This window comes from Anticarsia gemmatalis, chromosome 13 (genome assembly GCF_050436995.1).
Source record: "Anticarsia gemmatalis isolate Benzon Research Colony breed Stoneville strain chromosome 13, ilAntGemm2 primary, whole genome shotgun sequence".
NCBI lineage: Eukaryota > Metazoa > Arthropoda > Insecta > Lepidoptera > Erebidae > Anticarsia > Anticarsia gemmatalis.
In genome coordinates this window covers 12,336,335-12,359,310 of record NC_134757.1, presented here as the reverse complement: position 1 = coordinate 12,359,310, position 22,976 = coordinate 12,336,335, and the positions used below count along the sequence as shown (strand labels likewise).

The 22,976-nt window shown below is 34.0% G+C and overlaps 2 protein-coding genes across 3 annotated transcripts in view; one reads left to right on the top strand and one right to left on the bottom strand.

Moving 5' to 3' along the window:
• The window catches only part of LOC142977538 (transforming growth factor beta-1-induced transcript 1 protein), a 41,028-nt gene extending 32,697 nt beyond the window's left edge, over positions 1 to 8,331 (bottom strand). The window contains exon 1 of the mRNA XM_076121475.1: positions 8,179 to 8,331. Within this exon, the coding sequence (XP_075977590.1) occupies positions 8,179 to 8,181 (3 nt within the window). The 5' untranslated portion in view covers positions 8,182 to 8,331. The remainder of the gene's footprint in view (positions 1 to 8,178) is intronic.
• The window catches only part of LOC142977537 (uncharacterized), a 63,886-nt gene extending 41,149 nt beyond the window's left edge, over positions 1 to 22,737 (top strand). For both annotated transcript variants that reach the window (XM_076121473.1, XM_076121474.1), the window contains 4 exons: positions 8,806 to 8,879; positions 21,265 to 21,364; positions 21,712 to 21,920; positions 22,578 to 22,737. In XM_076121473.1, the coding sequence (XP_075977588.1) occupies positions 8,806 to 8,879; positions 21,265 to 21,364; positions 21,712 to 21,920; positions 22,578 to 22,686 (492 nt within the window). In that variant the 3' untranslated portion in view covers positions 22,687 to 22,737. The remainder of the gene's footprint in view (positions 1 to 8,805; positions 8,880 to 21,264; positions 21,365 to 21,711; positions 21,921 to 22,577) is intronic.
• Positions 22,738 to 22,976: the final 239 nt, after the last annotated feature.

The window sequence follows — 22,976 nt, the reverse complement described above, 5'->3', positions numbered from 1 at the left end:
CATGGAATTATTGGAATGTAAATATACCGGGAATATTCGTAGTTTGTTCGCGCTTGTAAATCGATTGGTAATGATTCCTGTGGTTTATGGGCTCCTGGTGAAATACTATTCTGTAACATTTTTAATTGATACCAGATTGTCGTTTAGATACCTGTCTTTTTCGATAACTCATCGAATTCTTTTTTCCGGTTTTTTAAAAGGCTTAGTCTGACAAAAAGATGATCTCTTCACCAGTTTTTGTACAAGCCAACTGATTCATGACATTATTGGTTTATAATACATTTCAAATGAGCTCATATTCCAATGACCAAGTCGGTGGACAGTTACGTTGTCCAACAACAGGGTTTTGACGTCTTAATGACTGAAATTTTACAGGAAAAACCTACAATGTTCCAATACGAATTAATAAATAGTGAATCACAAGTCTATAACGTTAAATATATACCGTGACGAGTGAATCTCCTATTTGACCCATTTCCCGTCGTATTACAACTTACTACTACACTAAATCATTGTAAAATGTTGGCACTCATGATGACATTTCATTTATCATTGCAATATTTAGGATTATTGCATTTCGTAAATATGTTTTTATCTACTTTTGCCCGAGAGTTTGCTCAAAAAGCTTCAGTTACAGTTTTAAAAGTATATTGTATTTTTTAGCGCTCAAATCTCACAATCGATGTATAAATGTGAATGAAGTATAAAGTCATTTACAGAGTTCCTAGCAAGTGGCGTTTCCTTTTGAGTTTTTTTTTTATCCTGACGTGGTTTCACGTATTTTCCTGTAATCTTTAACTCATGAAATCGGATTGCAATAGCAGAGCTAGAAATGCGATAGCAGACCTCGCACATTCATATTTTAAAGGTATCTCATAACATAGTACTGCACCAATAAAATTAGTACATATAAATAAAAGTAAGACATACAGACAGACACATACATGACCACAACTTTTACATTCACATTTATCGTACGTATTTTGTAAAACGAAGTAACGATATAGATATATAGATATTTGGACAAGGTATTTTTGGAGCGTGAATACATGATTCCAGGTGATGTTTTGGCAGGTGTAGAGGTGTAAAGTGTTGGAGGAAAAATTGTATGAGATATGGGTTGCATGACCTCTTGCTCTAGCGGTGATTTGGAGGTCACCTGCCGAACTTAGTCATTACTAACCAATATGATTTAGTATAACTGTTCTTTGCCGCGGGTCAGAGGTAAATCTAGTGGTAAGTGGAAGATAGTTAAAAAGAAATGGGGAACGTAGACCTTCCGTTTCATTTAGAATTTGGTTACAATTACAAGAATGGAGTACACATAGATAAAGAATCTATATTATTAAAAGATGCAAAAATAAATCCGAGATTGACAGTCTTCAGGCATTTGATCTTGATCAAATTTTGTTTTCAATTCAAAGTGTGTGATCTCTTGGTGAATGAGGTCAAAGAAAGCATACATATATCATTTTCGATCAAATATTGACACAACATGATTGTCAAGTGTTCCTGAAGGTAGAGTTTAATCGGATATAGAGACTGCACCAAAACATGTATAATTAAGCTTTTTATAGGTACCGATAATTTAATATTTCAAATTTGTAGTGCTTTACACATTCAGGCATGAATAAATACTACAGTTTCCTACATTGTTTATGAACTGAACATGACATTGAAAACGATACTAATTTAGCTAATATTTACTCAGCATTAAGCGTGATTTACACATTGGCATGTAATAAACAATATATCCTATGTTTTTGTTTTCAATCATCATTCCGTTATGTACCTACTACTACCTACCTTGTATTGATACAGTATACTATATTGATATAATCTTGGAACATAATATTACAGTCAAGAGAACTACGTGACTTACTGAACGTATACGTTCCTCTACATAGTTTTATGAAATGAATTGCACATAATTACATTAATTTGACTCCTTATTATTCTTTTACGGCAACAAATACTTAACTTCTTTCAGCTTCAGTTTGACTTGTTTTTGAAGAATGCTCTCTTACAAAATTATCGTTCCTCTTGAAGTTAAGGTAATAATGTATAATAGAATACGGGAATTAATGCGAACACAGTCAGCCTGCGACCACGGCGAGTGCAACCTGCACCGAAACGTTAGGCATTTTAAGGTAAACTGCGTGTTCGCGTTAATTCCCGTATTCTATTATGCATTAAACATGCAACGCGAGAGTTTAAAAGTTAAGGTAATAAGTTTACTAATGTATGAACTTAGTTTTCTAGAAAATATTTCCTCAATAATCGATTATAAACTTTTACTGTGTGGTCGCTAAGACAGTAATTATAAAGTCGAAAATGTGCTAATACGCTTTGTCCAAAGTTTAATAGTATTCAATAGTTCTGCAAGACGAAATCATAGTAATCGATTGTTTGTAAATTCCCTAATGGGTTTTGTATTTCGTTTGTTTGTAAACTATGATTAAGGCACCTTCGCTAATCGAATGCTTTTGATTGCTTAGTTATCGACAACAGTTTTGTTCTTTTTGTACTATTTTTAAGGGACAAACTAGTTAATTGGCCGGAATCAATTAGCTCGAGCACGCATTTTTTATCATAAGCAAATACAAAAATATTATTATATGAAATTTCTTTTGAATTTTTAAAAACTATTATTGTGCTATACTCGTACCCGGCGATTTTGTACGACCAAATGTATGGATGTGAATGAAGCAAAAACGTTTTTAAGGTTCATACACAATCGCGTTCTCAGCCTTCCATTACGGGAAGTTGGCGTGATTTTATGTATGTTCTTTTATTTACAGGTATATTATTTATAGTATACTCGTACTGAATAATGAATATTTGAAGCGTATATTTAGCAGTAATCTAGCTCACAAATTGTGCCTAATCCTCACCTACGAAACTATTCGGTGTTAGAGTTTACGCAACACCAATAAATGGGTGTGAGTGGGCAGCTTTATATCAGAGCATATGACTGTACCACGTGAGAAGAGATTATTGTGTCTAGTTGTTAGATAATGTACTTTAATTTGTTTAAAAAAGAAACTGAATAAAACTAGAGCAGTCTACTTGTATTTTACCTTATTAATGCTAAACCATTCAACAGATTCATATAAAATTTAACATGGATCATGAAGACGATTTTACATGAGAAGATGGACGTGAGGTTTGAAAATTCATGACGGAATTAAGGTTTTTTTTTCGCGGCTTTATTTTTCTTCCATGGGACATTATTAGCAGTTGATATTTTAAGTAAGTAAAAACCAGGAGGTAATACGTATTTAATTTGGAAAGTTACACATTTTTATTTACATACCGGGTAGCAACAAATAAGGATAACATTAAGCGAAGCAAATGTCGACGTCAATTGGTTTTCCTTTAATTTATTGCAGCCACCGGAACTTTGGTTTTAAAAACCGCTAATTAACGACAAACGAACAGCAGTTAAAGCTACCTTTTGTTTTAAACACTGCTGCAATGTTTGTAAACGATACAGCTTTTGATGCCTTTAAATTCTCGCGACTTTTACACATAATATAACAACGGGTATTATAATGCAACGGGTCTCAAACGCGATTGAAAATTTAAGGTTATAATACCTTTTTAGTTTATTCGATGTTAGTTAGCCCGTTACGACCGTCGATGCAATTCGATCGAAACGTCATAAGACCCGTTGCATTTTAATATTATGAACATCATTTTGCTAGAAAACAAATGCTTTCAGAAGTGAACCAAAATTTGACTTGTAGCTATATGATGCGACTTCATTCACATGTATGTGCTTCCCGGAAAACAAACGCACAAACATATTCTACATAAATATCATTTACCTTTACAACATATATGTGAACAGGTGATCTAAACATGATGTTTCGGAACATCAACAGGATAATTACTAGGAATCTGTCAGAAATAACTATTGAATCATTCGTACAAATGAATGTTTTCCTTCTCGACTATTGTAAGCGTTTAGTATACACATTTATCGTTTTAATTGTTGTTTTCATTCTAATTTTAGGGAAAAATGCGCGATATCACAAAAACAGTTCAAGTTTGCCTCCATTGTTGAAAATAACCTCCGTCCTTATTCCTATCACTTTGCAAAATTTCATTCAAATGGAAAGTCTTAGAACAAACAAAAAAACACTGTTTGATTTTTTTATTTAAATAGGGATAGATAGCAAACGTATTTAGTCAAAATGCAATCGGAATGCATATGTCCTGTGTTTATCAGATAATGTCAGATGCGTTTCGGGATATATTTCCCCATCAGTATACATGATAATGATGACTAAATAACAATACATGAATCATCATTTAAACAATGACCCGGCTACAGACACGAGCACACGTGTGCATGGGGAAATTGTCACCTTGCCACATGTGACCAAACTGCGTGATTACACCGTCTGTATCTTTCCCCTGATGGTAAAGTATCCACTACCAAGAGAGTATATTATTATTTTAACTTTAACTATTCAGAACAAGGGCATGGACAATTAAGTCTTAGTTTACAGCAAAAACTTCCGAGATAGCGAAGTTAGCCGTAATAATCACAGGTATGTCCTAATTATTGGATACAGTGCCTAACAAATCTGTAGTGAAATACATGAAAGAGTTAGTTACATTCTGTCTTGTTATTAATTTGACTTAGTTAAAAAAGAAAACAAACAAAACAGTAAGATATACTGAAGTATAGTCTATTTGCGTAAACTAAACAAAATGTCAACTCGAAATAGCCAACAGTGCACTACTTTTACCGTCACGGAACGAAAACTTTCCCGGAATCCTAACAGCTGTTTGTGAACCCATTATTCACTAGGTTTTATAACTGAAAACGCCACTCAAAACTGTCATGTAATAACATTGGCCGATATTTTAAATTAGCACAAAAAAAAACATTATAATTTGAAACGGAAAATTTTTGGTACATCTTTATTTGCGCGCGCGCTGATTTTTTGTAACAAAATTATTATTTTTCCTGTTTATTTCACGATAAATTGTTTCTAGACATAGCTATTAAGTAAGTCATTTTGTGTAATATTATGTTACTTCTAATTAACGATCTTATAGTGCTTCATATATCCAGTTATCAGTGATTTCTTAGAACAAGTGAGGCTAAGGTCGCGACAGTGATCAAGATCAATCATGGGTGTATAACCATCACAGTGTGACATATTTGAAATTGAAGAAATTTATTTTATTAATACTTTACTGAAATTAATTTAAAAAACGAAAACTAAAAAGTTATTCTAACAAAACCCAGAATAAATGGAATCAAAGACTTGAACTTTTAAGTAACGCTTAAGGGTTTTAATTTACATCTGTATATAATGTTTATATGGCTAAACTCACCCCCTCTCACATGGCGAAACGTCACGAATAAGCACAAGAGAGCCTTTTAAAATTCGGTACCATAGATCTAGTTGGCAATTTATCTGATGTTTCGATTTTTTTGAGGAAGCACCATGCTTTTATATTCTTTTCCATATTCTCGTTCGAGTTCCAAGCGTAAGTGTCTCTCTACAATAACGAGGTGTATAACTAGTAACGATGTAAGCAGATGTCTACTGGCTGGAGGGAATCTAGTAAACACACGGTATTTATAACTCCGTGTTCCGATCTCCGTTATTGTTGCTCACTGCTTTATAGACGACCTTCGGGACTCTTGCACGAGACAATATGCACCAGCGTTGCTAACTACTGCTGGATTTGATAAATGTTAAACGAGATTTTACGCAAATCTTTGACTCTCATAGCAATAGTCCGACAGCTTAGTATAGACCCTTGGCACACACAGTTTATCAAAATTACTATATTTTTTTAACCGGTTGCTGTTCCTCTGCTTGTCAAGGGTCTCTAAACGAACGAGGGAGAGGTTAGGGCCTTTAGTCTGATGGACTGCTGGTCAAGCGTGGTTTGGTTTATCTAGATTATATAGGTATAAAAGTTTGTGTATTTTCCAAATAAAGTAGCTGTATTTAATAGATCACCGTCAGCTGCATAAGTCTACGGGTCACTAATGTCCCAAATTCAGAATTTGGCATACGCCAGCCCCGTACCTTGTACACGAAATGCTCTACTAAGGCGTAAGACTATAGTTGCACTCGCCGTGAAACAAAGCTAGTATATAATTTTAAAACTACACTCATTATTTCAAGTATCAATGAAATCATCGAGATATGGATAAGTGGTTACAATTAAACATAATGTATTTCATATCTAGTGATAACACAATCAGTTTTTGTAACGAAGTGGTCATTGTAGCTACGTATTAAATTAATCTAGGTATCTAATCTTTTGGTTTTATTTCGGTCAAATTCCTAGGAATATAAAATATATTTATGTATTTTTCCGTTTGCTTGACATTGATTTATTAATTACACCCGGCTGATATTGTGCTGCCTAAACTCGGAATTAAATACAAAAAGACAACAATCCGCAAATGTTCATGAAACTTCAATGAAATATATACTAAAATACATACAGAATATCACGCCTTTCTCCAAAAGTCGTAGGTAGAGACCATAGAACGCTACTCGGTACGAACCTTACAAACTTTTCGTGACTCAATATACTAAAATCTTCCTTATTAATTTTTGTTCTATGTCTTATGATCATAAACGCATCTCATTACGTTAATTGTTTTACATTAATTAATTTCCCTTCAAAACTTTTACTAATACTAAAGAAAATCAGTCACCAAAGCAACTTCAGAACTGTTTTAAAAATTTAAGAAACTTGCCTAGTGTTTGACTCTATTCGTAAACAAATTGTATTACAACCTAACCTATGCCTACATATTTATTTAATTTCGATTTTGAACTAAAAACTTATTTATTTATTTATTTGGCTCACAAAACAAGTTACAGTCGATCGAAACATTAGTCTTAGATCAACACTGTTGATCTAAGACTAATGTTTAAGAGCTAGACTGCACCTCTAAATATGTAAGCACAGATACATCCAGATAATAAACTTATATTTTAGTTAGTGTGTGAGTATACCAAATATTTAAAAAACTTAAACTTACTTATTAAAACGAATTCGATTCACTTTTATACAGGTTAAGTTATATAACACCTAGAACTTAACATCTAACACAAGAACCCGAAAAGAACTTTCTTAAAGAGAGGCCTTAAACTTGAACATCATTTAACACCTATTTCTCTAAATAGTTTCCAAAAAGATCACACGTAAAATTCACAGATATCGTTAGTTCAATTAATTAGATGCATTCCGATTACATCACTCTTTCAGTGCACTGATCGGTTCCAGACCTAACATGAAAACTAAATCGTTAACAGCTATTTAAAAGTTATATCGTCATTCTATCCAGTTGCAGTTTTTTTGCGATCCAAAATTAGCCGTGAAAGTTTTTTTTTATTTGAAGCGTAATTAACACATTTTAATTCAAGGTCTGTTTAATATTTAGTGCAAATATTATAATTGTATTGCATATAGTATTAATAAGGTTTTTTAACGATCGAAATGTATTATTTTTATTTTCACTCCGTTTTATAACACCAATATAATAAATGTTGATGTATATTTAATTTTGTTCTTCTTTCACGTCAAAGAGACTGAATCGATTTCGATAAAGGCCGGTTTATATCACCTGTAGGCTATTATTTTTAACAAAAAATAAAGCAAAGGCATCAGGACTTAATAACCATTAAACCTAACCTAAATTGGCTCTTGAAGTAAGTGCTCTACTTATAATAAAATAATGTATAAAAACTAAAACAATAAGTTCTAAGTTCCTATGTATGTACCTACATGTTATTTACTGTGAATTTATTCTGGGCAGTGTCATTGGATACTAAAAGGACTGTTTATAAATCAACACATTATATTAGCGACACTTTTATTTAAAAAAACACGCAGCGACACATTGAATGATGACCGCACTAATTTCCCGACGAAACACTTAAAAGTTTATGCAGTTAATCATTATTTGAATTAAAAACAACAACACAAAATAAAACTTGATACCTATCACTAAACTTTCGCATAAAAAATAAAAACGTCCTTACGATCAAAGCGGTTTGAAAACATAAAAAATACTAATCGAAAACCTTCACAAAATAACTCGGAAACTACTAAACCTAATCGCACAAACTGTAAACAATTCATCAAAAGAATATATAAAGTCGAAAAGTTTTGATAAACACTCACCATAGTGTATTTTTATTCCTTGCTGTGACACACAACGTATCAATACGAGCGGTAGTCGTGAACTGAGAAATGTTCGCAGCGAAAACGCTCGTAAAGCCGGTCGCCTTATCGACGATGACGTAATTATTGCACTCGTTTTACGTGTGTCTGTGTGTGTTGCTGTGATAGTACATTGCTAATTAAAGTGGATTCGCGGGAATTTCGTGGTTACTCTGAGCTGCGGATTAATTTGCTGTGATAGCTTTATCAGGCGGGATATGTTCAAAGGATATGCAGTTTCTTGTAGTCTTTTTTGTCGTGATTTTGGGAGATGGTATACAAATTACCTGGCCAGCATTGTGGACATATGGCCTGTATGTTCTTTAATTCTGGGGTTTCGCGCGTCTTTGTATCATACACATGGTACATGCAATTTGGGTTTCTTAAATAAATAAATTGAACCCATTAATGCCCATCCCTGGGCAAGTGTTCCTCCCGTAATGAGGAAAGGGTTAGGACTTCAAGAACTGATCTAAGGAACTCTCAGGCATGCAAGGTTGCATCACGATGTTTTTCTTCACACAAGTGATAATAATTTCTATCGGTTTGGTTACTAACTGTTATTTTATAGATATTTGTTTGTTGCAGACGAGCAGTCGGTTCCCAGATCAATGTGAGGTGACAAGGCTTCTGAAACAATTATGCAGTGGCGACTCTACAGCGTAAGTAAAACATTGTATTTAACTACTAGCTGACCCGCGCAACTTCGCTTGCGTTACATAAGCGTTAAAAATTTTCCCCGTTTTTGTAACATTTTTCACTGGTACTCTGTTCCTATTGGTAGTAGCGTGATGATATATAGCCTATAACCTTCCTCGATAAATGGACTATCTAACACTGAAAGAATTTTTCAAATCGGACCAGTAGTTCCTGAGATTAGCGCGTTCAAACAAACAAACAATCAATCAAACAAACAAACTCTTCAGCCGTATAATATTAGTATAGATACAATACATGTTATAGCTTTATGATTGTTGTGATACTTGAGAATAGTTGACCTATAAAAGGGAATCGTCAAGAAGAGATGTTAAGAAGGCACTAGATTTTTTTAGGTTCTAGAGTTCTTCCATCTACGAACCTAAAATGTCAGGGCTGGAATGGTTTTTAGTGGCCTTATCATACATAACAAAATTCTATTTACAGATTATCCATTAAAATACCTTAAAAAAATAATTCAGCGATTGTCAGTGATGCAAACAATTAATTAGGCGTAATTTTTCCCGTGACATTTTAAAAGTCTAAAAAATAAACGTACAGGAATCATATCACATTGTCTTTTCATCAAGTATTGTCTGTATAATACACCATAATAACTCAATCATTAGAAATGCATACATACGGTCAGAGTTACACGGTCAAGGTGAAATAGATTACAATTTTTATTGGTTCAGCCTCACAGATCACAATACGAAAGGCATCCTGTTTTGCACAAATAATCACACGGTTATACCTGCATCATTATAAAATTCCTATATCCAATGGAATTAAAGTATTTTTACTATACATAATATCACGCCATTTTCCGTAGGGCATAGACTAAAGGACTTTATTTTTCAATCCTTGATTCATTGCTTAGGCTTGATAGTGTTGGGTTATATTCTGTTGCGCCACGGAGTTTGGGAATATGTGTACTTCACTATGTTTATGTATGTTTAGAAACAAATTACTTAAATCAAAATATAAAGTACCAACAATCAGCCCAAAACAAAAAATCTGTGAATCAAAAAACTGTTGAATCCATGTGCGGCATTGGTATCGGTGGCAACTGTCTTTACCACTGCACCATATAATGATTTTTCTTTTCAGATGTGTTTCAAAGATTTACTTATTCTTAAGAGCAAACAAAACATCTAAGGACCATAAAATATACCACGTTACATTAAAATGGTATCCCACACCAACACGACAATCTAAACAGATAATACTTTTACTAACAAACACGAAAATATCATCACAGTCATCAACAGTTTCAACAAACATTTCAATCAGCCGATACATATACGGGCTTTCATTAACTACAAAGTAACGGGCGCAAATATATCTCCATCTCACTCTACCACAAGTGATAAGAAAGAGACGGAGGACATAAAACTTATGTCCCACCTACATAAGTCCTTATTTAGTTGTGTGACTAATTACGCCTAACGAGATGAGGTGTTACTGAATGGATACTGTTTTTGGTAAACGGTTAATAGGTGGCGTTCCGTAGACAGTTTTTTGGGAAGTAAACTGGCTTTTAGACAGTTTGCCTTCAAGATTTTGTGAACCGATTTGTGTTTCAGCATCTGAGCTCATGGATTTCTTCTAACCTATGAATTCCAAAAACAATGTAATATGCAACATGATAAACTTAAGCATTACATAGATATAATAATTAATATCAAACAGAAATTAGCTAGAAAATACGCTTCAAATAAAATAGCACGATAACTTACTACTCATAAAAAAATGAAGGCCTGAAATAATTCCGACTTTCTGATTTATTGAAAATTTCTTTTTTCATAAAACAGATCGACTTTAATAAATTCAATAAGAGCTTTTTCATTATTAAATTAGCCATTACAAATAAGATTGCTATTATTCAATACAAACCTTCAAACACAAAGGGACATAGTGTAACTGGTTATCGCGCATGGTGATCTGTTCCAGACAACCTTCGGCTCCCTTCCTCGAAGGGTCGAAGGTTGGTGACGTAATACCGCTGACAACGCATAATAATTGTATTGCTCGTCTTTACTATATCTGTATCTAAATATATAACAAGGTTTTGTATAGGAATACGACATTTCAAAGAATTTTACAGAAGTAATTTTATTATGATTTCAACTTCATTTATTTCTATTATTCATTTATGTTTTCGTCTGGTACCCACTGTAAATGAGCGAAATGTGAAAATCAGACTCTCAAATGTAGATGATTTTTAAATAGCATATGTTTCTCATATCTACTTATATTTTGGAAACCAGATAACAGAGACTTAACTATATCGCCGTACCAATCTAAGTATTGGATAACGGTTATATGTATAATAGAATACGGGAATTAACGCGAACACGCATTTTACCTTAAAATGCCTAACGTTTCGGCGCAGGTTTCACTCGCCGTGGTCGCGGGCTGACCCAGTCAGCCAATACATTAAACATGCAACGCGAGAGTTTACAAGTTAGGATAACGGTTAATCAATAGAAAGACTTCGACGTATTTCCTTTGCTTTCAGAATCATTTTGTACCTTTATGCACCTTTTTTTTTTCTAATTTTCTACTACTCCTTATAAATATTGTTGTTACCTTTTAACCCTACACGGAATCCAACCTGTCTTTAATACTACGGAACCATAGCTTTCAATCCTTAACAACAAGAAGCGCCATCAATATATTTTGTAAAGGAAATCACTTAATCTAAATAAAAGGTAATTGTTGCCGTGGGTTGTACGCAGAATTAGTACGACGTATGACAAATGTACTACTGCCTACCCTGCCCACAGAGTAACGGGATATTCGTATTGAGTTAGAGACTTTAATTGATTTGTATCGTTGTTAGTATTTAACTGGGTTTTCCGAATGGTCTACTTTTGAAGACTTAATTTTTGGGGTATACCTGATGGTTTGTTCCAAATCAAATCATTTAGGTAAAATACTCATGCTTATAATTATAAGCAGTGATTGGACTAGGTAGAATAACGGGGTATTTGTATTGAGTTAGAGACTTTAATTTATGTGTATAGTTGTTAGTTTTTAACTGGGTTTTCCGAATGGACTACTTCTAGAGACTTTATCTTTGGGGTATGCCTGACGTGTTTGTGAAAAGTTTGTTTTAAGTATGTTAAGATTGGCTTTACTTATATACTAACTTAAATAATAGTTTTAGAATTGAAGTTGAATTAATAATTAAAAAAGTAAATAGGAGGAACTAAAACGGATCTAGTCTAATTTTCAATCTAGAAAATATTTCAGCGTTAACATTTAGGATTTATTTTGCTTCACGAAGATCCTTAAACACTTCTTTCATTTGTCTTTTACCAATCGTGGCAAATCGTCACGGAAGCCGTAATAATATATTTCATGTTAGAAGCAACCTTTGTTTCTAACTATCATGTTTTAAAGATAAACGCAATAAAACACATGTTATTTTAAAAAGAAGCGAACATAAAAATTTATCTGTAGATAATATTAGATAATCCTTAAATAAACAATAAGTATTTACATACCTTGAATTTCTAATGTACTTGGAATTTGAAACATTACTTATCAACAGATTATATAAATATACTAGCCCTAGTCCTAGCTTATGCTCTGGTTTAACTAGGCGGCACTTACATTAATTTCTCATGTTCGTCTTGTACATTAGATGTGTCTTTCTAATGGGGAAGCATGTTTTCGAATATAAACTAGGTAGAGGTAGGTAGGTACTTCCTATATACGCAAACTCATAAAGATCATTTCTTATATTACAAAAATAGTCTAATATGAAAGTTGTAGAATAATAATTTCTCATATTACAAAAATAGTTTCATATAACAGTTGTAGAGGTATAATAGTGTCTCTCTAGCTGATAATTCGGTTTTGGCACCACCCAGCTTCACTAAAACCAGTCAGAAATATTAGTTCGACTGTCTTTTGCTCACAAATTCATCTGTGTAGAAAGATTTCCAGAAGTAAAAAGTTTTCGATGAGTAAATCAAGGTTTTAAACTACCTGTGTGACAAAAGTTTTTTGTGTGAATGAGCAACAAACATTCATCCATTCAACTTACATATTCGTAACATTAGTGATACTAATCCTAAATCCGTATCTTTATCTACAAGCGTACAGGTGTGTGTGTGTGTGTGTATGTGTGCGGGTAAATTCCATTAATAAACAGATAGTAGTTTTAATTGTTTTATTACGTCTTATCTGATATTGAGTAATTGAATGTGTGTCATCGCTAAAACCTTGAACTTGGACGTTTTTACGAGTGAGTCACTAGCTAATATTGAAGTGTATGTGGTATAACTCTATACAGATCATTGGTAATTTAAAAAAATAGGTAAAGAATAAGATACTATTTTGTTGCATCGATCTTAAATAACTTAGAGCATTGATAACAAGCCAAAAATATAGAGTAACAATTATTTTCAGCGAAGAGCTATGTTTGAGTTCTTATTCTTTCTGGTGACTGTTTATTGATCAAACCTTACGATGAAGGGTTAATCCTTCGCCGAGTTTAGATAATAAGCAAAACAAATACCCTTTATTGGTCTAGTATAGATATAATCGTTGTTACTTTTGAAAAGTCCATATAAACGTTCCGATCTAGTGCCGATCTTGTTTCGATCTCGAACAGTGAGAAAATGTAGTTTAAAATACGTTAAACCTATTTAAGTCTACTGAATTTTATAATTGAAGATTGTAAACCTTCTCCTTTTTTGGAAGTTAGGTTAAAGTGTACCAGAATCGGCTTTCAGCTTATTTATTAGCTATAAAATAATAACGGAAACAGTACACACCCCTAAAATGAATCAGTTCAAGTTCAAACGCACTGTGGTTCACTTATCAGAACAAATACGTGAATTATCTATCAATTTATCAAAGTTTGTTACTATTCGCAGAACGCACTGGCGTCTAAATCCTTATCGATGTGAATTTTCCTGAAAATAATTATGTTATCTTTTGGATTTATTTTAGGTATTGTTTTCTTGAAGATCCGGTAGAGTAAGGATGTAATGACATATGTATATCTAACGATCAATCGATAGTATAAATCGACTATGATCGAATGCGAAATTACCAATCCGTATTAAATACTATTTCGTACTAAAATTGCATATCTACATACTATTCACTTACATAATATCACGCCAGTTTTATTCGAAGGTGTAGACAATATTAGTTCCATGTAATAGGAGGCGAGACTATTGCAATTCTAAGCGTACATTACCTAACTATTCAGAAATATTAATTAGAAAATACCGTGAATACTTTGCCCGGCCCAGCAATCGAACCTGAGACCTTCGATCAGTAGTCGAATACACTACCGACCACAGAGGCAGTCTTATGAAACACAAGATCTAAAATACAGTAGCATCAAGAAATTCAAAGCTAAGCAAGGACTTGAGGTAACTGAAGAGTTACGTAGTTACGTGACAACACACGCGTATGAAACTCGATTGAAACTGGTTTAAACCGTGTTAGTTCTCGAAATTAACTCGTATTTATCTCTTTATATGACGTATCTGTCTGTACCTGATGTAACATTTTCCTTAGTTAGTTCCTGTAAAAGACTCGGGTAATTGATAGGATAATAAACGTATGCAATTGGGAATGGGTTATTATCACGGCTTATTGCTAATCGTACTGGTCTTATAAATGAATGAATAACATTAAAGCAACACTAAATAATTATACGATTAGATGTGCGAAAATTACATTGTTTACCTCTGAATTATTTAATGACTCCTGTAGTTTGGGCTACCATGTTTACGTTAGTAATATTAAAAAAGAACTTTCTGTGGCTACTGGTGGCGTAAGCTTTTGATACCTAATAATTTACTGCCAGCTTGAATCACTAGCCAAACTTATTTGATTTATTTGGGCAGTCTTAATTATATGCGCTAAATTAGCCCTTAACGCCCTTAGAATTAATCCGCCTGCTTTATAATCACCCTTTTAATCACCTCCTGAAACGTAATAACCTCGACCAACAAACCATATCTTCAGCCATTTACTCGTACAAATCACGTCGGCGTCCTTTCATCGTTCTTCCAATGACATCATAAAACCTTCGATAGTAAAGCAACGCCATAATAAATACATAGTACGTTACAAACATACAAGGACCTGTTGCCTTTCTCGTACGAGGAATACATCCCATTGTTTTGTAAATATGTACTGCGAAAACTTGAGAGTTGGGACAAAAAGTTTGTCGCTTTTTATAACTATCAGCAATATGGGTCCAAAGACTTGAACTTTTATAAGCTACTAGCTTCTTTCTGCGACTTCACCCGCGTGGTTTTTGACTTGGGACAAATTGTCATACAAACTTTCATACCCTATTTTATCCCCTTGGGGGTACAATTGATCAAAAGCCTTCCTTAGCGGATGCCTCCTACGTCATAACATCTACCTGCATGCCAAATTTCAGCCCGATCCGTCCAGTGCTTTGGGCTGTGCGTTGGTAGATCACTATGTCAGTTAGTCACTTTTGAGTTTTATGTATACAGACTAATGGCACTGTTGTCAACCCCTCATGGCAAGTTTAAATGTTTGTGTTAGAATTAAGTTCACATCGGCCATAGAGAGCCCTCGACCTCTTAATTGTAAGTAGGACTGGTTTACTGCCGACTACTACTATTTAAAAAAAAATTAGCTGTTTTCTATAACAGTCTTCCATGAACAATATTTCTTAATTTTTCTACTCTTTCTAAGTCTATCTCTCTCAACCTATTCATCTTTTATCCTTACCACTAAATACTACTTTACTAGATGTATTTAACCTGTGTCGTCGTAGTCCAATCATGATGAATGGATATTTGTCGTGCTTACAGATTAAGTGCGGAAACAACATGTTTATATTTTTCTAATAAGTTATTAGAAAAATACAGGAAATGTTTTACGACTTATTGTTCTATTACAAACAGATTACACGGATTAAAATACTTGAACATACACGTAAACCTGTTTACATTGCAGCAACAGCGGAAAATAGTGTTTAATTTTATTGATATTGTTGATAGTTCTAATAAAACAGTATTAATGTTATCAATTGTGATCGATTCCTTCCGCTGTGTGTTATCCGTAATAATCTCATGATTAGTACAAGTAATGTTTATTGTGGAAAAATGTGAATGAAGTAGTTTTGATTAGAGAGTATACTTTTTATAGAGGATATTGTATGTTTCTACATACTTAACATCACGCCTGTTAATCACGAATAAAGGAAAATAGACATGTGTAAAAAGCATAAGTACTCATTTTTCGAAATTATCTACTTCGGCTGGTCTTATCCAATTGGTGGCGAATCTTTTGCCGTATACCGGGCACATTAGGTACTTATATTTTTACTACTATTAAGAATAGGTATACAAACAAAAATTAAAAAAAACCAATGGTACTTAGCTGGACCAGGGGTTCAAACTCGAGACCCCATGATCAGCATACACTTACACCACCGCTCAGACTAGAGTGACTTTCAAGGCGTAGTTCTAAGCACCCGCGTAAGTGACGACATAAAAAAAAATCCATTACTGTCTGCTGGCTAAAGATCTCCTCCCGGAACGAGTGAGGAGTTGGGATTTGATTTCGTATGAACACACAAATTAATATGCATCATAATATACTTATGTATATCAAGGTCACACAACTCCATCGCATGCAAAATCCCTACAAATTAATAAGTCATACTATAACTGTTCGTTGTCCCATCACGTGTCGTTAGGTCACTGCGGACAGTTAACTATGCACCTGCGGTCACCTTATGGCGCTTTTATGTTAATGAGACCATAAAACATGGACCTGAGGACCTGTTCCCTCATTAACTGTTTTGTATTACGTCATGCTTATATTTCTCCTGATTGTACACATCATATTTGATTACTTGGTATACTTGAAAGTACTAGAATACTAAGAGGCCTGTAGCCAAAAGCTCACCGGCTTGAACAACACGAGAATCCTATCTTGCTATTCAATTTACGGTATCGAATTCGACTTTCATGAACACAACCGTTTTACATAAAGCTGCTTTATTTTGACTATTTTTCATCAACAACAAATCAGGATTGACATTTACAAGCGCGTTTTGAAGAACATCACACATATCTACCTCTATAGTTGTCTTAAATGATAAGTTGCAGTTGCAGTGCTACTTCGATCCCTAGTCATATCGTGTGCTTGTATTGTTCCTCATATAAGTCGCTATTATAGACAAAAATATTGATTCAAAATTGCTTAGTACTTCAAGAGATTACCGCTTTCAATTAAGACAAAAATACCTCTTCAACGTTACTCTACAACTTAGTGTAACCAAGCAAAGATAACTTAACTATAATTAAGAAAGGCTAAATTACTGTTCCTAGTCATCTACCAAAGTCCTATACCTACGCAGAAGTATAATGGTTATGAGCGCATCAATGTGTACAATAAAATAATTGCACCTTCAATAAAATTGTCTTTTACAAATAACACCAATTAAAACATGTCGTATTTACACAAGGACTAAGACGCAAATCAATTCAAAACGAATGAACCATCAAAAGCGTTTGACACAATGTAACATCATCCGTATAAATAAATCCTTTGGAATATGACGTGTTTTTTAATCTTGTCGTCTGGAGATCGAGATCTTTGTAACCTGAAACGTTTTAAGCCACTACTGTTTTACTCCTGAGCAAAGAACTCCTCTTGAAATCAATGGGATTAGAGCCTTAAGTCCATCACCCTGGTCGATTGCAGATTACGTTCTTTGGATTTGGTTACCTTTAATAGCTGCTTCAAAGAGTGGCTTGCAAGGTCTCCTAGCGATGTTTTTCTCCGCATTCAAAGTTTAAATTACTGTGCCTTCATTTTGGCACTCTGATAAAAAAATACTAAGTTTTTTTTTAAAACATTCACGTATCCATACCTCTGCGTTTATAATATAAATAGGATTAAAAAACATTCATAACTTCAAAAAGTCATTGATCAAAAATATCCTTCCTTTTAACTCTTATCACATAAGACTAAGTATAAAGTAATGTAATATGAAACGTGATAGTTTGGGAGCCATAAAAGCTGATTGTCAGAGCACCGAGTGACATCATAAACAAGGTCGTCTCAATGAAGCTGGAGCGATTATCTCATCATTTTCGCGTTTCGACTCTCTTTAACATTCTGGATTGCAGGAATTGTGTAATGTGTTTGTTGAGACACCCACTGGGATTGCGCTCCTTTATGATTTATGCATTTTATTATTTACTCATAACTGCTTATTAATTATTAAGTGTAATTGACGACGACTGGTGGAAGCCTACTACCTTCATGACAATATTTTTCTATCGAAATTGTGTCTAGTGTAAACTACCCTTAAATAAGTAGAGATTATGCTTTGAAAACGGGAAAACGGTCTATAGACCATAGACCGACTTTGTATATAAATACACAAAGCAAAAATTATGTACTTAGTAAACTTTAGCATAACTAGTCTGATAAATCCTCGTTTATAAAAAGCTTTTCAACATTGAAAGATCTTGCTGTGAAGATTATGTTTGTAATTAATATGTTTAACTGATCTAATAGACTCAGCTATGAAATGGTATAGAATATTGTTATTAATATTTGAAGGGCACATGCATAGTTCTTTAATAGATCCCGTGCAGGAACGTAACCTCTGGTTTACCGTTCAGTCTTTAATATACATTAACATTGTGCAGTCCAGGGTAACAGCTTGCAACATGACACCAATAATCCATGTACTTTATACCATATTTACTTAATTAGGTACGTCTTTAATAAAATTACTTTCATGTCTTTATAAAGGATGGTTTTATATAAAGTAGCATAAACTGAAATATTAGGGTTTTATTATTAACACACATATTTGTAAATTTAACTGAAATCAATTTTGACAAATACTTATGTACCAAAACACGCCATTGGCCATTTGTAACAAAAAAAAAACATTATCGTTAACTGCAATAAAAAAGTTAACTTATCATTCCAAACCAACCACTAACTCAAATAGGAAATTGCTATACCAAAACAGATAAACCGACTAAGCTGTCGATGATAAATGCATCCAAGTCACGGAAACTCAAATCTAAAAACAAAACATTTATATATGACCTCGACCTTAACCTTTAGGGTGCATTCCCACTATGTCGTAATGATTAATTTATCGTTGGACGACTGTCGTCTCTAGCTGTTCCTATTATAACGATTGTTAGTCGTAAAAAAAAAAAATGTTTAGTGACTGTCGTATCTTGCCGTCCCCACTGTCACGATAATCTGTCGTCACTGCAAAAAACGTCGTAGACGACAGTAAGTCGTGTCGTTCTATAGGTGAACACCTCCATTTAAACATATAAGCCACGACACTTAAAACTACACGATTATATTATCTGTCGTCACGACATAGTGGGAAAGCGCCCTTAGGGGTAAACAGGGAACAGGTGGTACGAGGTCATGGTACTAGGTTCGACATGGTACAGAAATATAACACGAAGGTGTTAAGTAAAGCGATATTGTTTGTAAACTAGGTTTTTCGTGTATATCAGTACGTTTCATCTTTCGTACTGAAATGGAAATAGACGGGCGGTTATCTTTTGATTTTTCGTTTGAAGTTGTTTCTTGTTTTTGGTTCTGTCACGAATCGTTTTATAAGTCTAAGTATGCAATTTGCATACATTTTTGTTACATTGAATCTGTATAACAGCGCGCAGTGTTTCATATAAGACCTGATTGATTTTAATGATGTAACTTGTAACTTCAGAGAACCTGAAATAAGGTCTACTATACATTTTTTTACGTCTAATTTCAACAACTCAAACGTACTTTTGCGTTTGAGGAACTTAACAAAAGTAAAAATTACAATTATTCTATCTAGCAACTTCAAGACCTATAAGAAGTTGTCCTTTGTTTTGTCCTGAGTCTATAACAATCTGCATGCAAAATTTCATCAAAATTCGTATAGTAGAAGTTAAGCCTTGTAACCGTACCAGATAGACTGACTTTCACACTTATAATATTAAGTATGTATAACTAAACAGTCTTATGTCATCCAATCCCATAACTCATCGAATAAGGGTGAACTTTTAATGTGACAAGCATGTTTTTATGCGTCTAGTCTAGACGACGCGCCGGGGGTTTGTCCCTCCCTTATATACCGTGTTATATGTTCTATACCCTTCTGAATGTCACATTACATTATGTTAAGTGGTTTGGTTGTGGGATGGTGTTTGATGGAGGTTTTAATGTGTCATATGATGCCATTATTGGTTTTTCGTTTTACTTGCTGGTTGAAAAAATACTGTTCTACTGCAAGAATAGTTCATCTTCTTGAACTTTTTTATGTAATTTCTTGCTTTTTCCCGGGCAAAACGGCCAAAACCGGTCGCCACGCGTTCGTTTCGATTCCAGTATGACAATATGTTTAACGTATACGAATCACAATAGTCGTATATCACTAGTTAAACTTTGTGACTATTGTTTTCTCTTTACTGTTGTGTACGTTTGTAAAATCGCATACAGGACTTTTGTAAAAATTATGTTTAAATAACAACGAATTTAAACAAAAATGAGTGTCTAATTTACTTTTTACTTCCATTAGATGTATATTTTGTCTCGCACAATAAAGTTCAGTTCATTGTTGTCGCATATCCGTGTGTTATAAGTTTTTTTTTGTATTTACGTTTGCAACCAACTGTGCAAACAGGATCATCTCAAACACTTAAGACTACAGTAATATAATTCAACCTACATAACGATTAGTCCTCAAGGCGTACGTCATGCGCCACGTGTTGTCCACATACGTGCAGATAACATCGATTAACACCTGAAACACTTGACTAACTACGTCTTAGTTCGTAATGGAAGGATAGCGTGACAATTGAGGTTTATTACCCTTTTATGATATGTGAAGGCTGTACAAAGAATCATCCATAACATTCAAAGGAATTAAGAAATATCGAGTCAGTTTTGAATACATTTTATGTTTGTAAATATGTTTAACGGTTTGATCTTGTAAAACTTAGCATGTAATGCAAAAATGTTCTGGATCCAGCTAGCTGACTGTCTGCAAGCAATGTACTTTTAATTTCTATGCCTTATCTGGTGTGCTTAAATAAATCGAATTTATCATGCTAGCGCCTGTTGTAATAAACGGCACCCATTTTTGTGCTTTGCTGCAACTTTTGCAGTGTGCATAATCCGAGATGCTAGTGAAATCGAAATTGAATATAAAATTAATTTATTTTTTGAACATTTTCTTTCAAGAACAAAGATAGATCGGGAGTCAATAGTGGGTTTCATAGTTTTGTCTAAATACCAGTTATTCATCAACTTCATACTTGCATTCATCAACTAAATGGTTTGCTCCAGTGATCGGCAAGAGCACAAATCAGGGGCTAAGAACGCTCAGCTCCTGTACGTGAGAGGTTCCAGTCCGCGCTCTCAGCCAACCACGCCACAACTGCTACGAGTAAGTTATACTTATGAATGAAAGGTAAAGATGATGCTGTATAATTACGGTGAATGGCGATCTCTTACCAAAAATATGTATGTGATCCACATTTGAAATTTTTTTGTCGACTTTTGGCCGTAAACTAAATAACAAGAACACACACGTGGTGCACCCCTGAGAATTGTCATTCCGTTTCAGCTCTTATGCTTTTCTTTTGGGCTTTTCGCTTCAAAATAAATCGAAATAATGATGAATAGTTACTTATTAAGTCAACGCTGATTAGAATAGTATTATTACATACAAACAAGACTGTTAAAGAGATCCAGAAGTTATATAATAACACGCAATCTAAATAAACTGCCCAGATCCTCGAAGAAACAATTCAGAAGAAGGTACCAAAATCCCTACACCGTCACCGCCACACGGACGTGGAGAGGTACAGGCTGACGTTCAACATAGCGGAACAGATCACAGACAACCTGTTCCAATACCGCACCAAGTTTGTACAGCACATGCTCACCAGCCCCATGTATGCTAACAGCGCTGTTGGCAAGCCCTGGGAGATGATTGGCAGGTGGGTGGTGCATATATTTATTGTAGATTTCTTGGTGTTTGAAGAAGGGCATTTCTATACAAAAGCCTAGTGAAGAGTGCTTACAAGTAAATTTTTTTGTTTGAAGAAGGGATTTTTATCAAATGGCAGGTGTAGAGTGCTTGTACATAGACAAGAAAAGGAAAGCTTTTGCCTTAGGTAAAGTTATATGCGTTTCAAAAAGTTTCCATTGCAGAATATTCTTTTATTGTTAAGGTATGTATGTTATACAGTGAACCCATAGAGGAATGCATATTAAACTATAGAAGCTTACTGAAAGTGAATTTATTCTAATGCGTCAGATAATAGAAGACGTGAGAGGGTGCTTAGGGAATGTCAGATGATGTCACTACGTTAAAAGATGTTCTGCGTAATAGTCTGTTCCTTCAGTACCTTACATATTAATTCTAATTATAAGATAATTTATTGATGTTGCTTGAACTTCAAACTTTTAATATTAAAACCATTGTGGTATCATTTAAGGATATTATTATAGTAGTTTAGATTATATTATAGGAATTCACACTTTCTCTCATCCAATCCTGACCTTGTCAGGTAGGTAGAATTATGTATCTCAAGATACCTGATTTTGTATACAAAATAAATCATTACATTATATATTTCCCAACTTGTCTACAGTGTATCCGAGCAAATTATTGATGAAGTCCTGCTGAAATGTGTGAAAGAGATGGAACTAAAGGACATATTCCAAGATATGTACAATCGCGAGACTACGGTACCTAATTAATGTGTGTTTTTGTATACTTTGTTGTTCATAGTATATTTACTTTTGATTTCAGTCGTTGTTTTATTTCGAAATGTAAATCTATTTAATTTTGTTTGTCCCGGTTGTGTCCAGTAATCAGAAGCTTGAAAGTCTGAAAAGCAGCTTTACCTAGAGGTTCGTGTTATAACACAGGTAACTGGATTTTGAAGGTATGATAGGCGTCATGTAATATACCGGAATTCAGCTGCATCCGATGAGAATGGGAGCCGACTCCAACAAAGTTTGAAAAAGAAATCAAAATATATCAATTC